Source organism: Rhinichthys klamathensis, unplaced genomic scaffold (genome assembly GCF_029890125.1).
Source record: "Rhinichthys klamathensis goyatoka isolate OS25496 unplaced genomic scaffold, OSU_Roscu_1.1 h1tg000169l_1, whole genome shotgun sequence".
Classification (NCBI taxonomy): domain Eukaryota; kingdom Metazoa; phylum Chordata; class Actinopteri; order Cypriniformes; family Leuciscidae; genus Rhinichthys; species Rhinichthys klamathensis.
The window spans coordinates 2,611,070-2,631,512 of record NW_026606700.1 but is presented as its reverse complement, the minus strand read 5'-3'; the positions used below and the strand labels follow the sequence as shown (position 1 = coordinate 2,631,512).

The 20,443-nt window shown below is 37.0% G+C and overlaps 1 protein-coding gene across 1 annotated transcript; it reads left to right on the top strand.

Annotated features, from left to right (window-relative positions):
* The first annotated feature begins 99 nt into the window (after positions 1-99).
* sap30bp (SAP30 binding protein) lies at positions 100-20,243 on the top strand. Its single transcript, XM_056259692.1, has 11 exons — positions 100-255; positions 1,378-1,502; positions 3,278-3,322; positions 7,186-7,228; positions 13,507-13,595; positions 16,909-17,000; positions 17,115-17,175; positions 17,253-17,304; positions 17,399-17,457; positions 17,593-17,677; positions 20,035-20,243. The coding sequence occupies exons 1-11, from the start codon at positions 162-164 to the stop codon at positions 20,211-20,213; spliced, it is 924 nt and encodes a 307-aa protein (XP_056115667.1). The 5' UTR covers positions 100-161; the 3' UTR covers positions 20,214-20,243.
* Positions 20,244-20,443: the final 200 nt, after the last annotated feature.

The following is a 20,443-nucleotide window of genomic DNA, read 5'->3' as shown; positions in this document are numbered from 1 at the left end:
ATGCAAAAGTTTGCATGTCTGATCAAAGTTTTTAAAAGCGTCGTGGTAACCTATGGAAACCAAACAGGCTTGCGTGTTCTACGCGACGCGCGTTTCGCAACGCCGAGCGTGCGCAGATGAAATATAGACCATAACGTCACTGATGTGCGCCAGCACTGAACATGGCGAGCAGTAAAAGAAGTGCGCTTCTCTCTTCACTAGCTGCTTATGGGGATGATTCAGAGCAGGATTCAGATCCAGACACAGATGATCAAGGTATAAGCTCTAATGAATGTTAGAAAAAGCATGTAAATACCGGGGGTTGGTAACAACACTGATGGCTTTGTTGTTGTGGTTAGGCTAACGTGTGGGCTGCTACAAATGACAGCGAATGCGATGAAATAGACAATATTTACATGTAAATAGCTTATTTTGTGAAATATATTACTGTCATGAGCTGAACTAGCTATTTCTTGATGGTTGGCCAGTAAGAAATTATTATTATTACGACGAACACTTGGCCGTGGAGTGCTGTAGAGGGCACTACGCATAAAGAGACTCGTTCCCTATTTAATTTACTTTATGATCAAGTTTCTTTTTAATGCTATGTTCCTCTGGTACTTTATGTATTTTTTTAGTGCTGGTCAACGATTAATCGCATTCGAATCCAAAATAAAAGTTTGTGTTTACATAATATATCTGTGTAATTATTTTGTAATACAGAAATATGCATGTATATATTTAAGAAATGTGTATATACTGTATTTACATTTATACATAATGTATATGATATATAAATACTTTATAAATAAATACAAATTCTTAAATATATACTCTATTTATAAATACAAAATAATTATACACAGTAGTACACACACACACACACACACACATATATTATGTAAACACAAACTTTTATTTTGTATGCGATTAATCGTTGCCCAGCACTAGTAATTTTATGCTTGTGACGTTCTTTGTTACGACTGTAAAACGATTGTAACTTGGTGTTAACCTATACTGTCATCAAAAAGATCTCATATTAATGTATTATGGATTTACAGTAGCAACAATAACTTTTAACTATAGAATAGTCTACCCTACCGTTGTAACTATATCCAATTAAACCCAAATTTTTTAAACCGTATTTGGCTCATCGTTTGTTTCATGTGATGTGGAAAATCATACTTCTGCCTTTATGTATTTATGAATTTTCTTATTCAGTTTGTCTCTTTCTGTTCTATGTTATATAATGTTAATACATTTCAGTGTTTAATTTTAAGGTGATGATAAACTGGTAGTATGTTGTAACACCCCTTGCTATCATCAGGAATGGAAGTCAAGGTTCTTGTGAAAATCTTGACTTAGTGGAACTGAAAATGGTTACTTTTTGTTCTGCAGAATCAGAATCTCATCTTGGATTGGTGTCGGCTAGTTACGGAGAGGATGACTTGAGTCGTGTGGAGGAGGCAGATGAGAAGCCCTCGGAAAATGAGGATAGTGATGAGGACAGCACTAGAAATTCGGTCAGTTTTCACCATATCTTTTTCAGTGTAGGGTTTTTCTAGTGTCAGACCATTACATTCACATGAAATCCTTTTCCTCAAAATTATCCTTCACAATATTTATAGGACCTTTTTTATTATTATTTTTTTAAATAGAGGAGACTAGAGCCAATTGTAACAAAAGGAAATTGTGGCAAAAATTGTTGCAAACAAAAATGAGTCAAGAGATTACTTGATTTCTCACTTAATTTGAAATATTAAAAATTGTTCAGTCCATTATTATATCAGTATCATTAGTAGAATATATAAATATATATATTTACGTATACATATAATATAGTAATGGATAGGGCTGTCACTTTACGTTCGAAAATCGATTGCACAATCGAACGGACCAACCAACACAAGTATCGAAAACGAAAATAGGGAATCGATTTTAACGGCCTTCTCTCGGAGCGCGTCCAGCTCGTCAGAACACGCGTCACACAGCAACTGCAGGCTCTGACAAACACAGATTATACTTATGCATAATGTGTCTCTTTACAACAGAAATGTGAATTCTGCCGGTAATCAGACAGATTAGGGCTACGGGCTACAATCGCCTACGTAGGTGAAATTTGTTTGACATTTCTAATCGTATACACAGCCATGTTGAAGCCTGCAGTAATGTTTTTCATTGATGTTATGGCAGTCCACTCTGCTTATTGTTTTTCGAGAATGTTGCACTCCTGTTTGTCATTGTGCACAAAACTTTACGCCAATAAATCATCAGAAATATTGCTGACTTGTGCGCGTCTCAAGCGCACTCTTTACGTTCGTCCTAATGCCTGGTAGTTGTCCGTGGATTTGCCTATATTTGGCGTTGAAAATAGAAACGTCTTTAGACATGGAAAATCGATTTTACAATCAATTCAATGAACACTTATGTCTCAAAAATCGATCAGGATTTTTTCACAAAAGTGACAGCCCTATTAATGGACTGGAAAATATAAATATTTCAAATTAAGTGAAAAGCAAGTAATCTTAGTAATTTGTTCATTTTTGTTTGCAATAATTCTTGTCACATTTTCCTATATATATATATATGTGGATAATTACAATGTAGGCAAATTACCATTTGTTTTAAATGCACATAATTCCTGACAGGTAATAGATTTAATGCCATATAAAGGTTAGACACTATTTCATAATATGACTACACTCTGACATTTTGTATTAAATTAAATATTATGGTCTAGTTTTTCTCATTATTAGTCATTAAGGCCTGGTTTCACAGTCAGGCCTTAGGTTAAGCCAGGAGTAGGCCTTAGATAAATTAAAATAGCTTTTATAAACTCACCCTTAGAAAAAAACATTGCTTGTGTGCATCTTGAGACAAAACAATGACACTGACATATTTTCAGATAAGTCAGTGCAAGTTGCTTTCAGTTAAGACAGCTCAAACATGCATTTTAGTCTGGGACTAGGTTTAAGCCTTGTTGTCAAACTGGCATATAGGTACTTTTAGCAAATATATGCTTTTTATCTTAAATATATCAAAGTAAATTTAATATTGCCCCTCTTCTGGTTTTAATTTATTTCCCTCTAATTCAACTCTGATTATCTGATTGATGCTATTTCCTAAGGTCTGTGTCATTATTGGATTCATCATAAAAAGTTCACAGTCAGAACTGAATTCCCAGTCATTCTCTGAGAACCATGGTTGAAACGTTGCACACCTGAAGGGGGAGCTCTTGATATGGTTTGGTAATATGGTAATGTGACTTTGGTGACCCTGTTCTTTTTTGTTTTCATAGGAAGAGGAGGAGTCGGACTCAGGGCGGCCCCAAGATGATGTGAAGGTATTTGACCCCACCTAAATTGCCTGTTCTGTGTATCAAACTCAAGACACACCCTTCCTAAATTTACTGCAGTGTTATGATTGGTCTCAAACCAAGAGAACACCGCATCACTCCATCTGAGGAACATGTGTGTTTGAACTTGCATAGAAGGGTCGTATGAGTAATACAGCATGTCCGTAATATATATTTTTTGCCTATTTGTTAAACATCAGGTTTATGCACACTGCAGGTACTTATGTTATACAATCATTTTAAAATGTACGGAGCTGTTGTCAGTGTGTTTAAAGTTTACAGATTCGCCCTGATTTTTTTTATCCCTTACACAACAACAGTACTATGTTGGTACCTTGATATTTTGATGATATTCAATGATAATACCATGGGTACTCGATGATAATATTTTTAATGTTTTGTAAATGTAGTAACTGTTGCTGTAGTAACTAACATAACTGAATGTACACTACCATTTACAAGTTTGGTACAGTAACGTTTTTAAATGTTTTATATTTAATTAAAAATACAGTAAATACAGTCATATTGTGAAATATTTTTGCATTTTAAAATGTAATTTATTCCTGTGATGGCAAAGCTGAATTTTCAGCATCATTACTACAGTCTTCAGTGTCACATGATCCTTAAGAAATCATTCTAATATACTGATTTGCTGGCTGCTCAAGAAACATTTCTTATTATTTAAAACTTTAATAATATTTTAATATTTTTGTGGAAACTTTCTATTTGAATCTTTGAATAGTAAGTTAAAAAGAACAGCATTTATTTGAATATAATGTAAACGTATTGACTGTTATTTGACTGTCTATTTAATACATTCTTGCTGAAGAAAAGTATTCATTTAAAAAAAAAAAAAAACCCATCTGACTGACCCCAAACTTTGGAATGGTAGTGTGGTATTTACATGGTGCTTTCATGATAGTTTAAACAAATTTATGTTGCTGTTTTATTACCAGTATTTCTCATTATTAGTTTGAATACCTAGAATCTAAATTCTAAAGTAATCTTAAAGGAATTCTGATGTGCAAAGCACTGCAAGTTATGTGTGGCAAGTTATTTCATGCACTGAAATGACTTTTTCACAATAGTAGCTTGTGATGTTGCATCAATTTAGAGCCACACCCCAGAGAGAGAACGCTGTTCTTCATAATCACTGAATGATATATAAGACATGTTTTGTAATGAAAATTATGATTGTTTAATAGAACGTTTTCAAATGTAAGAGTTGTAGTGCTTTTTCTTTTTATGTGGGTTCAGTTCATGTTTGTCCTTGACTGTTTTTCATCCCAAAAAAAATACAATTCTCATTTACTCTCTTGTTGTTCCAAACTCATATGGTGTTGTTTTCCATTAGGGCCCGAAAAGGGGAATTTTAAAGAATCTTTTTTACAACTATTTTCCACACAAAAAAAGGAAAATAAAAAAAAGCAGCATTTGGGTTTGGAATGGCACGAAGGTAACAATTCCTTTTAAGCGCAGGCTGTAATCTTCACTTGCTTAAGTGTCTTATAACTTTATTATTCAGAATTTTTTTTTTTTGTCTTCAGTGTTGTTAAAGTGCATGCAGGGACATGACAATGAAATGGCGAGGGGTAGCTCCTTTCAGGGATTAAAGTTCTCCGTCGCTACGACGGATTTCCGTTAATTGCAGCGAGTCTATGACGGATATCCGTCAATTGCAGGGTTCCCGTCTGTCCTTATGTCTTAAATTAACTTTTCATAATTTTAAGGCCGTAAATAGGCTTTCATTTCGCAAACAGTGTGATAAATGTCTTAATTTTAGTTTGAATAGGTCTTAAATTAAGGAAAGATGATGCGTATTCACCCTGCTGAGGGGGGATGTGATAAAGCCTGGAGTGGAGCAAAAGCACGTTCCTCTCTCCACTCTAAGCATTCTGTAATCACTTTGCTCATGGTCCACTCCGGTTTTTCAATTCCCGCTCACGGAAAAACTGCTCCCTGGACCCTGTTCACTCAATCTTGTCAGGCGAGGCTACAGCTCGTTTGCTGCGGTCCCATGATAGAAAACAGAACGCGGGTCAATATTGGTCGTTTCTCAATACCAAGTATGCAAACTTCGGACTTGCGTCCTTGGTAGTTCGGACTTGCCAAGTTCGACTCAGGAGAACAAACTCCCGAGGACGCTGCTAACAGCGCGTTCTTGATCGCGTCACTCAGCACGCGGCTACTCCGGTTATCAACTCTGCCTTTTTTCATCAACACCACTGTGCCTCTTTTCTTTTATAAATGAACATAATTATTATCATAAACATATAAATGGCCACACAAATGTGGTTCAGGCAACGCACATTGATTTATCATATAGTTATAACAACACGAAATATAGCTAAAACACAAACCTGCTTCTTTTTGTTTTCATTTTAAAAATATGAAACATTATTTATCATTAAAACTGACATTTAACAAACAGACAGGGTTGTATCGTTTTATTGTATTATGCGTACACATACAGTGAAGAGAATGCATAGTAATATAATATTTTATATATTTTAGAATATATAAAATTACACAACCATGTCTCTTTTTTGTTAAATGTCAGTTTTAATGCTAATATCCCGTTCAAAAGTAGTAGCCTAATAGATAGGCTATAATAAGCTATACAATGAGAAATAAAGCAAACAATTCAATTAAACATAAGTCAGCTCTGTAATAGGCTACAAAGTTAAAGTTAAATATAGCCTACATAATAAAGTTATAAAACTTCACTTTGCCCTCAGCCAAAACAATTTGCCATGGCACAAACTATATATTAATATAGTTTAGCATTGTTTGGTCTCATAAGATAAATAAAAACATGCACTGAAAAGTTATGTAGATGGTTGATTATTTGTCAAGATAAGTAATTGTTTTTCATAGATTAAAATAGCTTTTAAATTACTCAATATTAGATCGGTTTTAAACATCTTCCCTTAAAACGCTATTGGTCTCGACTATTTAAATAAAGTTACAGGAATATGACTTGGCCTGAAAAAAATTTCAGTCAGAAGAATTTTTTTCACTTTAATCCCTGTCCTTTAACCCGTTGTCCCATTTTTGGGCTAATCTAAATGAAAAAGACCCCTTTTTAGGCAGGCCCCCTGCCTCAGTGGAGATGGATGGGTCCTTTTTTTGTGTCTAACATTGTTTTGCCATAGTGAGTTTTCAAGTGAAAGGACTGTTGTTAGGATTTGCGCTTTTGGCTACAAGAGATTCCTCTCTCAGTGAGTAATATCTTTCTCTCTGTGCTGTCCTAGACATATTTTCTACTTGGGCGCTTTTACGAGACGATTCTTCCATCTGCACATTCTGTTGCTGAGTGACTGTATCTGAGATTGTGTAAAAGAGGACAGTGAATAGAGGCCCAGTGTATTTTTTCAGCCTAGTTTTACTATTCAGGGCTTTTGCACTTTGGTGCAGATTTCATCACGCCTTGGTTTTTAAGCTTCCCAGGAGAGACATTTTGTGTTTTAAAAGCTACAGCAAAGGATTAAACCTATTCTCTTCTGAATAGCTAGTAGTGTATAAAGATATGCGTTTATGCACACTTATATTACGCTATATTTACGTGAAAATAAAAAAAAACTGTTTATCCTTTGACTCTTCTGTTGGAAGTTTTTGGAGCTTACACAAGGGGGTGCTAACACTTTTGTTAAATCAACAAGCAGGCACAGTTATTATTTGATGCTGATATTGCCAAAATGGCCAAATATCATCTGATTAAATGGTTTTAACAATATATCACTTGGTTTATCATAATTCATCTTATGTGGATGATGTACAAGCTTACTTGAAAGCACTTATGAAATGAAATGTATTATTGATTTTCAATATGTGTTTTTTTTCTATTATAGGATGTCCTGGAAGTGGAGGTTAAAGACCCCAATGAGCTTGTTGGTAAGTATCAAATTAATCAAGCATTCCCTCATCTTCAATTAAAATATCTTTCCAAAGAGATGGTAGAAAGCATTGATGTGTGTTTGTGCTCCAGCCAACATGGTGCAAGAAAGTTGCTGAGGTGTGTGTTTGTGTACCTTGGCCGTGCCCAGGAAATGAGGGATCCAGGTTGGATTGCTTCAGTTCTGTTTTATGGCAACTCTGTGTGATATCAGTTTGATTATAGTGACACATCAGGATCGTCACTTTCTAAAGTCATCAGTGATATCTGATTTAGGACTGTCATTATATTTTGTGAGTTTTTCAAGTAATAAGAATAAAAGGCTAAAAATTAATAGCATTAGTAACTTAAGATGCATAAAGCACTTCAATTTTAATGCTTATCAAAGTCATGATTTTTCCTTTAATTTTTCTATGAGTGTATTTTTCTTTTTCCTCTTAAAGCCCATTCACACCAAGATCGATGACTATTAGCGCCCACATCAACAGATGATATCGTTCTGTTTATAATGAGCTCCCAATACAGTTATGTTGTTTGCCGCTTTAAACGCTAGAGCTTTTTAAAGTCTGATTGGCTGTCAATGTTTTTATCGTTCAACAGCTGGGAAAAAATTGTTCTGGAAGCGATTCTAATTTCCAACTTAAGGCCCATTCACACCAAGAATGATAACTATAACCTTAACTATGACAAAAACTATTAGTGTCCACTTCATGCACGATAAAAATGTTCTGATTATAATAAGCGTGCCCTGCAGTTTTCACTTACTGCTTTAAATGCTCAAGCTCTTTATAGTTGGGTGGATTCTGATTGGCTGTCAATGTTTATCGTTCATCAGCTGGAACGTAGAGAGAGTACGTTCTTCATGAAAAAAACATTGTAATGTGCAACATTATAGACAACGTAATACATGCAACCTGCACTAGAAGTTTGGGTGTTTTATGTATAAAAACTGTATTTATAATGCCACATATCTTTCTGATGCAATTAGAGCCAGAATATTCTACTTTTACAATTGTTGGGAGTTACAGTAAACAAGACATTTGGACGAGTAACTGAACGTTCCACTCTGTCTTGTTTTTCTTCACATTAAAATGTGAAAAGACCGTAGAAAGGAAGGTCTTGCTGGAGACTCAAAGATTTGCTTTGTGGTTGGGAGACAGAAGATCTTTACATTCGGCTCTAATTTTCCCTCCTTCTCTTTTTTGGAGTCTTTCTGAGACTGGAGTTGGTGTATGGGCTTTGTGTGTGATGGTGCCACTTGTTTGGGTGAACACTGAGCTCTGAAGATGCCTAAGAAATGAGTCATGTACAGTTAACGCGTGATTACTCTGATGGAGAGGAAATGACAAATGGGGAGAGATCTACTGCTCAAAAATCAGCTAAAGTCGCACTAAATCATATCAGGAATAAGAAAGCTGGCTTTGAGAGCAACGGTGGGGATTTTAGGGGTTTATAGAAGACCCCTGTCTTGCCAACATTCCTGTGCGCACTTGCTGCCTGCTGCTACCACATTTACTCTAATCACACTGTAATTAAAACATGTGTGAATGCTTTATAAAACACAGCTTTCAGACCAACTACAGTTTAATCCATGACAGCCACACATAAAATCGCAAAGTCCTGTAAATTGACAATTTTATACCAAAGTGTGTACACTTTCTAAGAAAGTATTAGTTGTGTTTGCCTTTGTTCTAGTTGGCTGCCATGGCGGTTGCTAATAGGTTTGGGGAAAAAATTGTGATTTTTCGATTTTAATCGATTCTCATTTTTATGAACCGAAACCGATTCTTAAATTACGAAGAATCGATCATTTAGTCTATGCTGTTTTCAGAACATTGTAGCTCACCTACAGTACCGTTCAATAAATCGCAATGAGCTTTGTTACTTTTGATATGAAACACAGTCTCAGATTTCAAATTCTGTCCATTTTATTTATGAAATTAAAACAATACCATTTTGGCACCCTTTAATGTGGCGTGACAGATCACAGATCAAGCGAAGCAGCAGCACGTGTCACGGACGGATCATCTCTTCCGCTTTACTACTACAGCGCGAAATAAACATGAATGAACATCAGAAGGTATGTTAAAAGAAAGAGTACAACTTAACGAAATCTGTATCTCATGTAATCGCTCAATCAGGTTTCAACAGCGGAAAGACGTCAATAAAATGGCTTATAAACAATATCCAGAATAATCAAAATCAAATTGAATAGGAATCAAATCGCAAGATTGTGAATTGAAGTTTAATCGAATCCTGAAATTTATGTCAATACCCAGCCCTAGTTGCTAGGGTGTTCTGGGTAGTTTATCCCCACATAGCAAAGCCATAACACAGCGAGGGAGAAGAACTAAGTTACATGAAACAATCCAACTACATATTTTACACCACTGACAAGAGAAAAGTCACTACTCACGGTGTTTATGGCTAGCTTCTAGGTTTCTGCGGCTTCTCTTTCAAGGTAGTGACGAAACGCGCTGTTTGTTTGCTGTCGGCTACGGTAGAAACATGACGTCATAATATGTCGACCTTCATAGAAGGGGGTGCCCGCGGTTATATAGATATAAATGTCTCATTCTAAGGTAATAAAAACATTACGGTTTATTAAGTAAGTTCTTTATACACCTCTGAAAACATAGTTATGGATGTTATATTGCATTTCTGTTAATAGATACTCCAAATTTTTACACATTGCACCTTTAAGTAGACAGCCTCCTACCTTTGTCTTTTTCTCTTATTTTCAAATATACTTTTTGTCAGATTTTGCTTCAAATCATAGTTTATAATGTTGTTATTCACCTTAAAAGACCAGGGAAAAATACCGCGGTCACTGAATAAGGCATAATGGCACTGTTGAACTCTGTGACACAGGTTTCTTCTTAAAGGGGAACTTGGCAACTATTTCAACTTAATAAAACCGTTTAGAAATCATTTGAATGGTTCAATAACCTGAAGAATGGTGACTTTCCCCGCTCCCCCCAGCGTTCCAGGCAGAAAACCAACCTTGCAACATGGGGACTAACGTCCCGGTAAGTTGGAAATAGGAAGTCTCGTGAGAAGCGAGAACGAGCGAGAAACACAAACTGCTTTATGGCAATTCGACATAATTCTATGATACTGTGTATGATGTATTACCCACCTCGGCAGACATAGCTCCACACGATAAAGTTGGCCGGCTCCGATAATAACAAATGCACATGAGCAGTGGTAGAAAGCGGGAGGAAGTCGCAAGTGAGCTTTTTTATGACAGTGTTGTGAAAATTTACGCCGCACAGCTGTAGGGGGAGCTCGATGACAAAAACATGTGACAACAAAAGTGAAAATCAGCAAAGAAATGACTAGAGTTGCCAAGTTCCCCTTTAAATGTAAGCTTATGGGACTTATTTTCCCTTTTTTAACATCCGCCAGGTGAAAAATGGCAAGTCTGATCACTTGTCCTAAAGCCTGTCATCTTGAGAAACTGCATAATTTGAGGTTTCATTTATGTAGGAGTTATGAATCGACTTTTAATACTTATGGTTAGGGATTTTAGGAACTCCAAACCATAACTATGAGGAATGATTTCCATTACACGAGAGTAGATGTTAAAACTTCATGCTGATTTGTACTCGGCTTTCGCCAAGATAAGCACAAACTAAGACGTAGCTTTACAGTAACCTATGCTTCTCTCTCTCCATCCATTTACGCTTCTTTACATATGGTGATGTGAATCTCCTTCTGTCCGGCGTTAACGGATGCAGTGTACTTGGCGCGTCAGCACACACAACGGCTGCAACTACAGTGTGGTCTCCCCAGTGGACCAGCACGACAACCGTCTGGATTGAGCCGAGTAAGGGACATCTCTAGGGTCTTCAAGTGGGCATCTTCCGTCCTCAGTGTTTCGTCGACTAGCCCACGACACCTCAAGAGGGCTCGACAGTGACTCTGGCGTCCCAGAGTCACCCCCCTCCGTCCCCCACTCAACTCAGCCCAGCTTACTGACCTCTACATCCCTCCTGCTGCTGAGACCTAACCACAATCTCACAATCTCTCCGCAACCCAACCACACGCGCCAACCCGTTTGACTAAGGCTGTCGAGCCCCACTGTCTTCGTTAAAGTAGGTTCAGTGGCAACGGTTCCGTATGGCATACTACCTACCGCAAAACACAATATCTGCCCAAACACCTACTCTCATTCACGCAATATACACAGGAACGTAATAACTGTAATTACTATGCAAACTATACAAATAAACCGACAGACTCTTCAAGTTTTTCAAGAATTCTACGAAACCGTAGCGTGGCGGCCTGTACTCAGCCAGCTAGAATCTTTCCGTCTCAACCACAGCCAGTTGCTGCTCCTCTCTGCTGCTTCAGATAAGTTCTTTACTGTGCGACGCTTGGCCACTGAATCCGACGTCTCTGAGGAACCGGGTTGTAGAGTGTGCCACAAAACCTCGACAACCCACTTCCACTGGATAAACCTGGACTCTCCATCCTCGCTGTTCTGCTTCAGCGGCCAGATGAGCATACCGCAGTTTCTTCCTCTCATATGCCTCATCTACCGCATCCTCCCATGGCACTGTTATCTCTATCAGTTGAACAATGCGTGCTGATCCAGACCACAAAACAATATCTGGTCGGAGGTTAGTGGTGGCAATCTCAGGTGGAAAAATAAGCCGTTGATCAAGATCAGCCAGCATCTTCCAGTCCCTAGCAGCTTCCAGTTGTCCTGGGCGAGAATTGGTGTTAACACCTTTTCTTGGTGGTTGCTCGCCCGGGTGGAGGAATATTGTCTTCTGCGTGTAATGTTTTGCTAGAACAGGTGGCAACTTATTGGTCATGTTACGCTTGCCTTCCAATGCTAAAGCCAAACATCGCAGTACTTGGTCATGGCGCCAAGTAAACTGACCTTGGCTAAGAGCCACCTTACATCCTGTCAAAATGTGCCTTAATGTGGCAGGTGATGAACACAAAGGACAAGAAGGATCCTCTCCTACCCAGAGGTTTAGGTATATAGGAATAATAATAATGAATCTGATTATTTTAAATGCTATATCTGTGTTATATTCTTTCTCTTTAGAGTAGCTCTACAGGTGTGCATGACCTGTTTTGCCAAAGGGTTGTTCTCAAATGTTCAGTTTGCGTAAGGCAACTGATGAAAAATAATTTTACCTTTCTGAAATTCCGAGTAGGTTTCCATCGCCAGAAGGCCTGTTTCTACATGTTTATGTCTGTACATTGCTTTGGGAAGTGTGCCACTTCTAGAGTGCTCCACCCAGCCCTTCCCTGCTTCTGTGTGTGTGTGTGTGTGTGTGTGTGTGTGTGTGTGTGTGTCTGTCATGTGTTTAAAACAAACGGAGGCATGTTTTGGCCCACAGTCGTTGCCTCAGATCTGCCCAGAACAGCAGCCAGGGGGTGTGAGAGAGGCAGATGGGGGAGGAAGTGTGTGTGGGATTGAGAAGAGAGGAGGTGAGGTGAAAGGGAATTCGGCAGTAGCCTGTTCCAACCAGTATGGTTTGAATAGTGTTCACTGCTGCATGTGTACGCAACCACAAATTCCATTTCTCCGTAATTTGCTCCAGAGATGTCTGACAGACTGCTGATAGACACTTCTAGTTTGAAGGAATAAAGAAAAAATACAGAATACAGTTCTTGCACATGCTTGCGAAATTGTAGTGGATTAGTGTCATTTTAAAAATGTGAAGAACATTTTTTTAGCTTGAGGTTAAAGTTGCATACGGAATCCAGAATATGTGTGTTTGGAAACTTTATACTGCTGATAGGAGAAGGATTTTCTTCATGATTTTTATTTATTTTTATTTATAGTTTTTAGTATGTGCTCACTTTTTAAGTTGGCAATAATTTTCGTTTGTTTGAAATATGTAAAAATCTAAATCAAAGAAAAATTTAACTGCACAATATACAGGCCTATCGAAATATTTTTTATTTAAAAAAATATACCAAAGAATAATTTTAACTTAAATAATTATAAATAAGCTTGGACTATATATATATATATATATATATATATATATATATATATATATATATATAATAATACAGTATATACACACACATCACACCTTAGCAACATGCTAGATATAACAATGCCGTGGCATCCTAGCAAAGAGTTTGCATGGGCAAGCATAACTATATTTTCTTGAAAAAATGTAGTTTGTTTTTATGAGCATATGATCGTCATTACTCTATTGCAACACACCTGTTTATACTGTGAAGTAAATTGTAATATTCATGTATTTAATTCTTCAAATGAGTATTTTCTTCTTCTTTATAGCACAGTTTTCGGAGAAGGTTCGGAACATGTCTCCTGACGAGATCAGAATTCCTCCTGAACCTGCCGGGCGTTGTTCCAGTCATCTGCAGGTGAGATTGTTGCTCTGTTCTGTTTGAGATGTTCTTGACTTGCTGCCATGGGGTCCAATGAGAGAACTTGTTTTTGATAGATGCTAGTTTCAGCCGCTATCAGGTAGCTTGTCCGCTGACCATTCACAGGCTTATGGATATTGCACAAACAAATTACAAGACTGGGCCAAAATCTATTATAATCTGATTGGTTGGCTGCTATGCAATTTCCAGGAGTCACATTTTTACACGCAAAGCTGTGTTAAAGACTTCTGCACTGATCACATGTTAGTGAAGTCCTTTTCGTTATAAATTAGATCCTCAAGGACACTTACATTTGTGAGAAATCTGAACTTAACCAATGGTTTTTGGACATACAGAATTTTTGACAGAAGTCAACACATTTTCCACTCCTTTTGCGGAAATTGTTGCATGATTATTTGAATGAGTGCTTATTGACTTTGATAATAGGCTGCTGTACAATAATTTCAAATTTGTACATAAACCCGATGTTAAAAAGTAGTTGGTCAATTTAAATGTCAGTCAGATGGCCTTTTCTGTAACACTTTACAATAACGTCTCATTACATGAACTACATTAGTTAACATGACTACAGAATTTTTATGCTAGTCTTAGGCCCCGTTTACACGAGAACGATTCCGGGTGAACACGTAAAAATATTTTATCGGATGTGCCTTTCGTTTACACGGCAACGGCGTTTTGGGGGCTTAAAAATGCAAAAAAGTGAAACCACCCTCCAGAGTGGAAATCTTAAAAACGCTCAACCGTCGCGTTCCCGTCTAAACGGTAAAAACGCAAATCTGCTCACGGTGGCTCTCGTCGCGTACGCGTTTACGTCACATGCATGCGCCAGTACAGGAAAATAACAACCAACATGTCAGATTATTTCCATACGTCGGACCTTCAAGTTGCCCTAGCAGCTCTGAAAAACATACAAGAGTCTTTTCAGCAGTTGTACAAAATATTCTAAGATATTGGTGTTGTTGTGTGGCAGTGCTTCACATTGCCACCTAGCCGCCTGGAGTGCATACTACATTGAATTTCACACACTTTGCGTCACCATATGCACGCGGATTTCCCAACCATAAAACGCTCGTCCCAAAAAACATAACGCTCGTCTAAACGCAGAATAAAAAGTGATAACGCAACGCCACTTTTGCGTTTTCTCTTCAGATCGTTTCCGTGTAAACATAGCCTTAGGTAAAGGTAATTTCATCATGTACTAATAAATGTTTTCAAATAAAAGGGATTATGCATGCTGTAAAAAATATTTCGCTCGTTGTTAGTTTAGGATGTATGCTGCAAAGTAGACCTGACTTTATGCCGATTGTATTCTCATGCTGAAATAGGTTTTTAATTAAGTCATCATCCGTATAAACAAACACTGTCTGTTACTTTTATTTGCATAAATACTTGAAGCTAAAGTCTGGGTTATTATAGTTAACTAAAACTAAAACCATAAATTCCATTACTTCAAATAAAAGAAACATTAACTAAAAAAATTAAGTTTTTTATTTTCAGCTGACAATAAGACAATATCTCATTTTCATTTAATTTAACTTGATGTACTAAAATAACAAACAGAAATATAGTATAATGCAAATTATATAGACATACAGTTTTACGAATAAAACTGACAAAAATGCACAACAAAATTACTAAACCTTTAACTGAAATTAAAATGAAAACAGGAAATACAAAAATAAATACAAAATACTAATAATAGTATCTTAATTAAAGGGATAGTTCACCCAAAAATGAAAATACTTACTCACCCTCATGTCGTTCCAAACCCGTAAGACCTTCGTTCATCTTCAATAATTGATTAATTCCGAGAGCTTTCTGTGCCTCCATATACATACAGCAACTCAATTACCACTTTCAAGCCCCAGAAAGGTAGTAAAGACAACGTTAACATAATCCATGTGACTACAGTGGTTCAACCTTCATTTTATGAAACTACGAGAATATTTTGTTCGCAGAAAATAAAACAAAACCTTTTTGGGCCTTGAAAATTAGTAGTTGCGTTGCTGTATATGGAGGCACAGAAAGCTCTTGGATTTCATCAAAAATATCTTAGTTTTTGTTCTGAAGATGAACAAATGTCTTACAGGTTTGGAACAACATGAGGGTGAGTAATTAATGACAGAAATTTTATTTTTAGGTGAACTAACCCTTTAAATTAAAATTATACAGGCTAAAACAACATAGACTATGCATGCAAATAAACAATATTATTGGTGCTTCTCATTCTTGGTAAATTCTGAATTTTCCGAAGAATTAGATTTTTTTTTTCTCCGTATATCCGCTGAAAAACATTCTCTCAGCTGCTCTGTTTTGGTTGGACTGCTACACTTTGTCAACAGTCATAAAAAGAGATCATGTGAATTCATTGTTTTAGTTCTTGGCAACATCTTTAAAGCACATGTTCAGATCCTGGCTGGCATGTTTTATCTCAGGGTGTGGCACTGGGGAGCTCAAGGGGGTGGAAGGTTGTGGGTGTCAGTCTTTCAGGTGTTTTGCCTCACCCGGGGGTAAGGACTGGCAGTTTGCCCTAAATCATGCAACTTGCATCCTGTCAGAACATGTCCAGGGATTTAAACATTTGAGGTCAGTGATGTCAAAACCATGTTGATGATGAGGTCATATTTGAACATATTATGAATAAATATTAACAAACCACATTTTTCAATCTCATTGTCAAATTCTTATTGATAATACCACTTCCTGTTGTGGCTCTGTCTCTCGTGAGCTGTTGGGGCAGGTGTGCCCGGGTGTGGTTTTCACACTCAGTATTCTACAGCCTAGTACTGATAGATGGGCTGTGCTTTTCCACATCATGATTAATATCCTGTCCTTGTGGCTGTGCTTTTATCACTGCTCAGACATGATCATCATTCCCTTTACACCTCAGTTGGTCTTCTTGCTAACTTTATTTAGTACATTTTGTACAAATGAAGATCAGTGTCTTAACTGTCAACAAAGGACTTTTAAATTTATTTGACTTCTTGGAATGTGAAGAAAAACTGAAAATGGCACATCTCCAAGTGCTTCTTGGAGTCCGGTTGTCAAAAATCACCCTCTAGTTCTAGAAACTCGCAGTCGTACAAAGACTTTATTCATTCCTAGTGTCTCAAAACACTTGGAGAGAGGAAACAGTATTTTTCTTGTTTCGTAGTGCACATTTTATATGAACTTGCATTTAAAATAAAAAAGACAATTTGTTTATTTAGCAAGATCATGCATGCACTTAATATCAATAATGATATGAAAAAGAATTAGATAGTAAGACTGTTGTACCTTTTCTTTGTAGGAAAAGATCTTTAAACTTTACGAGCGGAAGCTTCATGGAGACTTTGATACAAACAGCCATATTCAAATGAAGAAAGAGTTTCGCAACCCAAGGTCTGAAGATAACAAGTTTTAATGACCCACCATGCACCAGACATAACCTAAAGCAGATTATATTTTGATACTGTTTTATTTGTTTTCAAACTAACCATCTGTTTGTGTTTATAGTATTTATGAGAAGCTAATCCAGTTCTGTGGAATTGATGAACTTGGAACCAATTATCCAAAAGTATGTAATGTTTACCTTTTAATACCATGTATACACACATTGCTGTTTTATAAAACTTTTTATTTACTTCTCCATAGGACATGTTTGACCCCCATGGCTGGTCAGAGGATTCGTATTATGAGGCACTAGGTACATTTAGCTTAAAATTTTATTTGACATTTTCAACTCAAATGGATTAAATTGATTACATCTGTTAACCATTTGTGTGCTATTCTCTCCACAGCCAAAGCTCAGAAGGTAGAGATGGACAAGCTGGAAAAAGCCAAAAAGGAAAAGACCAAGGTTAAAACCTTGAGGCACTCCACTTATTATTATTATTATTATTATTATTATTTTTAATAATATTAAAAGGTTTCTTTCTTCTATATGGGCCAAAACCTCACTGACGGTTACAATGTTTTACCCATGTGTCTTTAGATTGAATTTGTGACAGGCACTAAAAAAGGCACCACTTCTAATGCAGCAGTTCTGGCCACAAACGCAACAACTGCCTCATCCACAGGTACAATGCATGATTGAGTGTTTGATGTAAAAATAAGGGCTTTAAAAATGTAAAGTGATGAAATTGAAACATAAATAGGCAATGTTATTGTTGTATAATAACAGCCTATTATACTTATTATTATTATTATTATTATTAATAAAAAATATATATATTACCAAAAATATGATGCAAAAAAAATAGTTTTTAGGTAACAAAGTCAGTATGGTCTTTTTTTAAAAGACCAAGGTTTAAGGCTTTTACGATTTTAAAAATATATATTCTATGCTTTTTTTTTTTTTAACTGTATTATTCAGCATTTATAAAAGAGAAAATCAGTCTGTATATTTCTTTACTCCTGGTGTGTCGCCACTTTGATAATAGTTGCATAAGCCATTTCTAGTTTTATGATAATGAAATGCAAATGTTTAGGGCTGTCACTAACGATTATTTTGTTCTTTTGGTACATGATTAATCATCAAAATAATCGGATACATTTTTTGTGGTAATACAAATAGACCTAAGTAAAGAACAACCACTAAAATGACTTAAAATACATTGGTGTAATAACAATGAGGCAATACTTATTGGTTCAAACAAAGTTTCGAAAAGCAAGTAATCATATTGTTGTATTGAACAACACTGATAAAATACACAACTTATGTTCATCATGTATTATAATAAATGCCTCCAGAGGGCACCAGACGGTGATTGTTATTGTTACACTTTACAGCATGATCAAATCCTTGTTTAAAATTGGCCGAAAAAGATTTAATTAAAATCTCCACTTAATCTTTGATATTTGGCCACTTCTTTATGATAGACATGCTACAGCCACTGTAATTTCTTGAACAAGAACATGTGGACATCAAAACATGCAAACTCAGAGCGAGGGTTTGAACTTTTATTGAAAATCACGATGAACAACAGTTTGCTTACCGTAAAACTTCAAATAATAGCCGAGTCCCAAATAGACGCCTGTCTCTTTTACACGCCTGGTGTGGCTGCAGGTTTGGGTAAATAAAAGCCGGTCTCAAATAGAGGCCGGGTCTGTTTTTTAGTTTCGGTTGTTTTTAATCTTCTAAAACCCGTCAGATCGTCCGCTTTTTGCCGGCTGCCAAAGCAAATTTTTGTCCCGCCAAAGCCTTTTTTGATCGGTGAGTGATGTAGAATAGAATGACTGCTGCGCTTGACAGGGAGAGCAGAGAGAGAGAGAGAGAGAGAGAGAGAGAGAGAGAGAGAGAGAGAGAGAGAGAGACCCGGGCGCGCACTCTCACGTCTTCAAACAACACGAGCGCTGTCCTGCTCTCTCTCCCTCGCGCATATTAATCAAAATCAATTGACACGATAGTAAAAGATCGGAAGACCGCAGTTTCACGTGGAGCATTTGGAGATTTTTAGAGATTAGAGACTCTACGCCTACACTCAATGAACAACATCTCAACACTAAATTACAAAGGCCTGTCTCATATAGACGCCTGTCTCAAATACAAGCCGGTGCAGTTCGACGATTTGGGAAAATAAAAGCCCGGGCTATTATTTGAAGTTTTACGGTATTTAGAAACGTATTGATGTATTCTCCTGTGTTGGCTAAGGTTCATAAATGATTTACGTTACATATCTGGTGAAATGGTGCACGTTGCATTCCCAGATGAACGTTATAGCAGCATTTACTGTGAACGGAGCCTCTCTGAGCCGCTGGAAGAAACTCGTAATTTGCATGCATTGAAATAGCCATTTTGCGCCACCATGTTTCTACAGTAGCCCTAAACGGACAAGCGCGTTTCGTCACTGTTGTTCTTTGTGCAATGAAGCTTGCTAAAGTCAGCGAATAAAACACTGACACAATGATGAACAAGTAACAATAATATTCGCAGTAACATATCGTTTTACTAAATAATTAAGTAAACATAATTTCTTAATGTACCTTTGTAAAGAAACCTCATTGCTTAACTGGATACTCTGCTGTCTCAGACGACGACATCTTTTCCTGTCGGCCACCGTAACTTCTGTTGGTTGCAATTCGCAACTTCACCACTAGATGCTGCTAAAAATTACACACTGCACCTTTAAATGGTTTTGATATGTCCTGCAGCCTTTGTAAAGGTCTAATAATGCCGTTCATGGATTCTCGTCCGTGGAATGCACCACTTCCGTGTTTTGCCAGTTAATTGACATGGGCAAATTGCAATTGAGGATTTTTTTTTTTAAATCAAGTACTCTAATTTAATTGAGGAATTGTGACAGCCCAACATATGTTGAATTATAATTCAGTCTTTGTTGGTTAGTGTTACTGCAAACAAACCTACCATTAGTCTAGTTGAATTAAACCTACCATTAGTCTAGTTGAATTAAACCTAAGTGCTATGACCCAGCAGATGCTCAGAAGAGGAAGAGCAAGTGGGATTCAGCAGTGCCAGTGACCCTGGCACAACCCGCCCTCCTCACCACCACTGCCACCCTCCCTGGAGTCGTCTCTGTGACCACAACAGCCAGCGGCACCAAGACCACTGTCATCTCTGCAGTGGGAACCATTCTCAAAAAAGCTAAGCAATGACATGGAAAAAAAAGTGTTGAAAATCAGTTTGCCAGATTGATAGTCAATGGTAGTGTCACATGGAAAAGTAACAGGTCCTGCTGTTTTACTTGAGCAACAGCCGGTTTTAACTGTCTGGCAACTGGAATAGATGGTCTTTATCTCATTTTCAGAAAGAGAATATTTTGGATATATCTTCATAACGGCATAATTGTACCACACATTTTGTGTTCAACTTTGACTAGCTATTT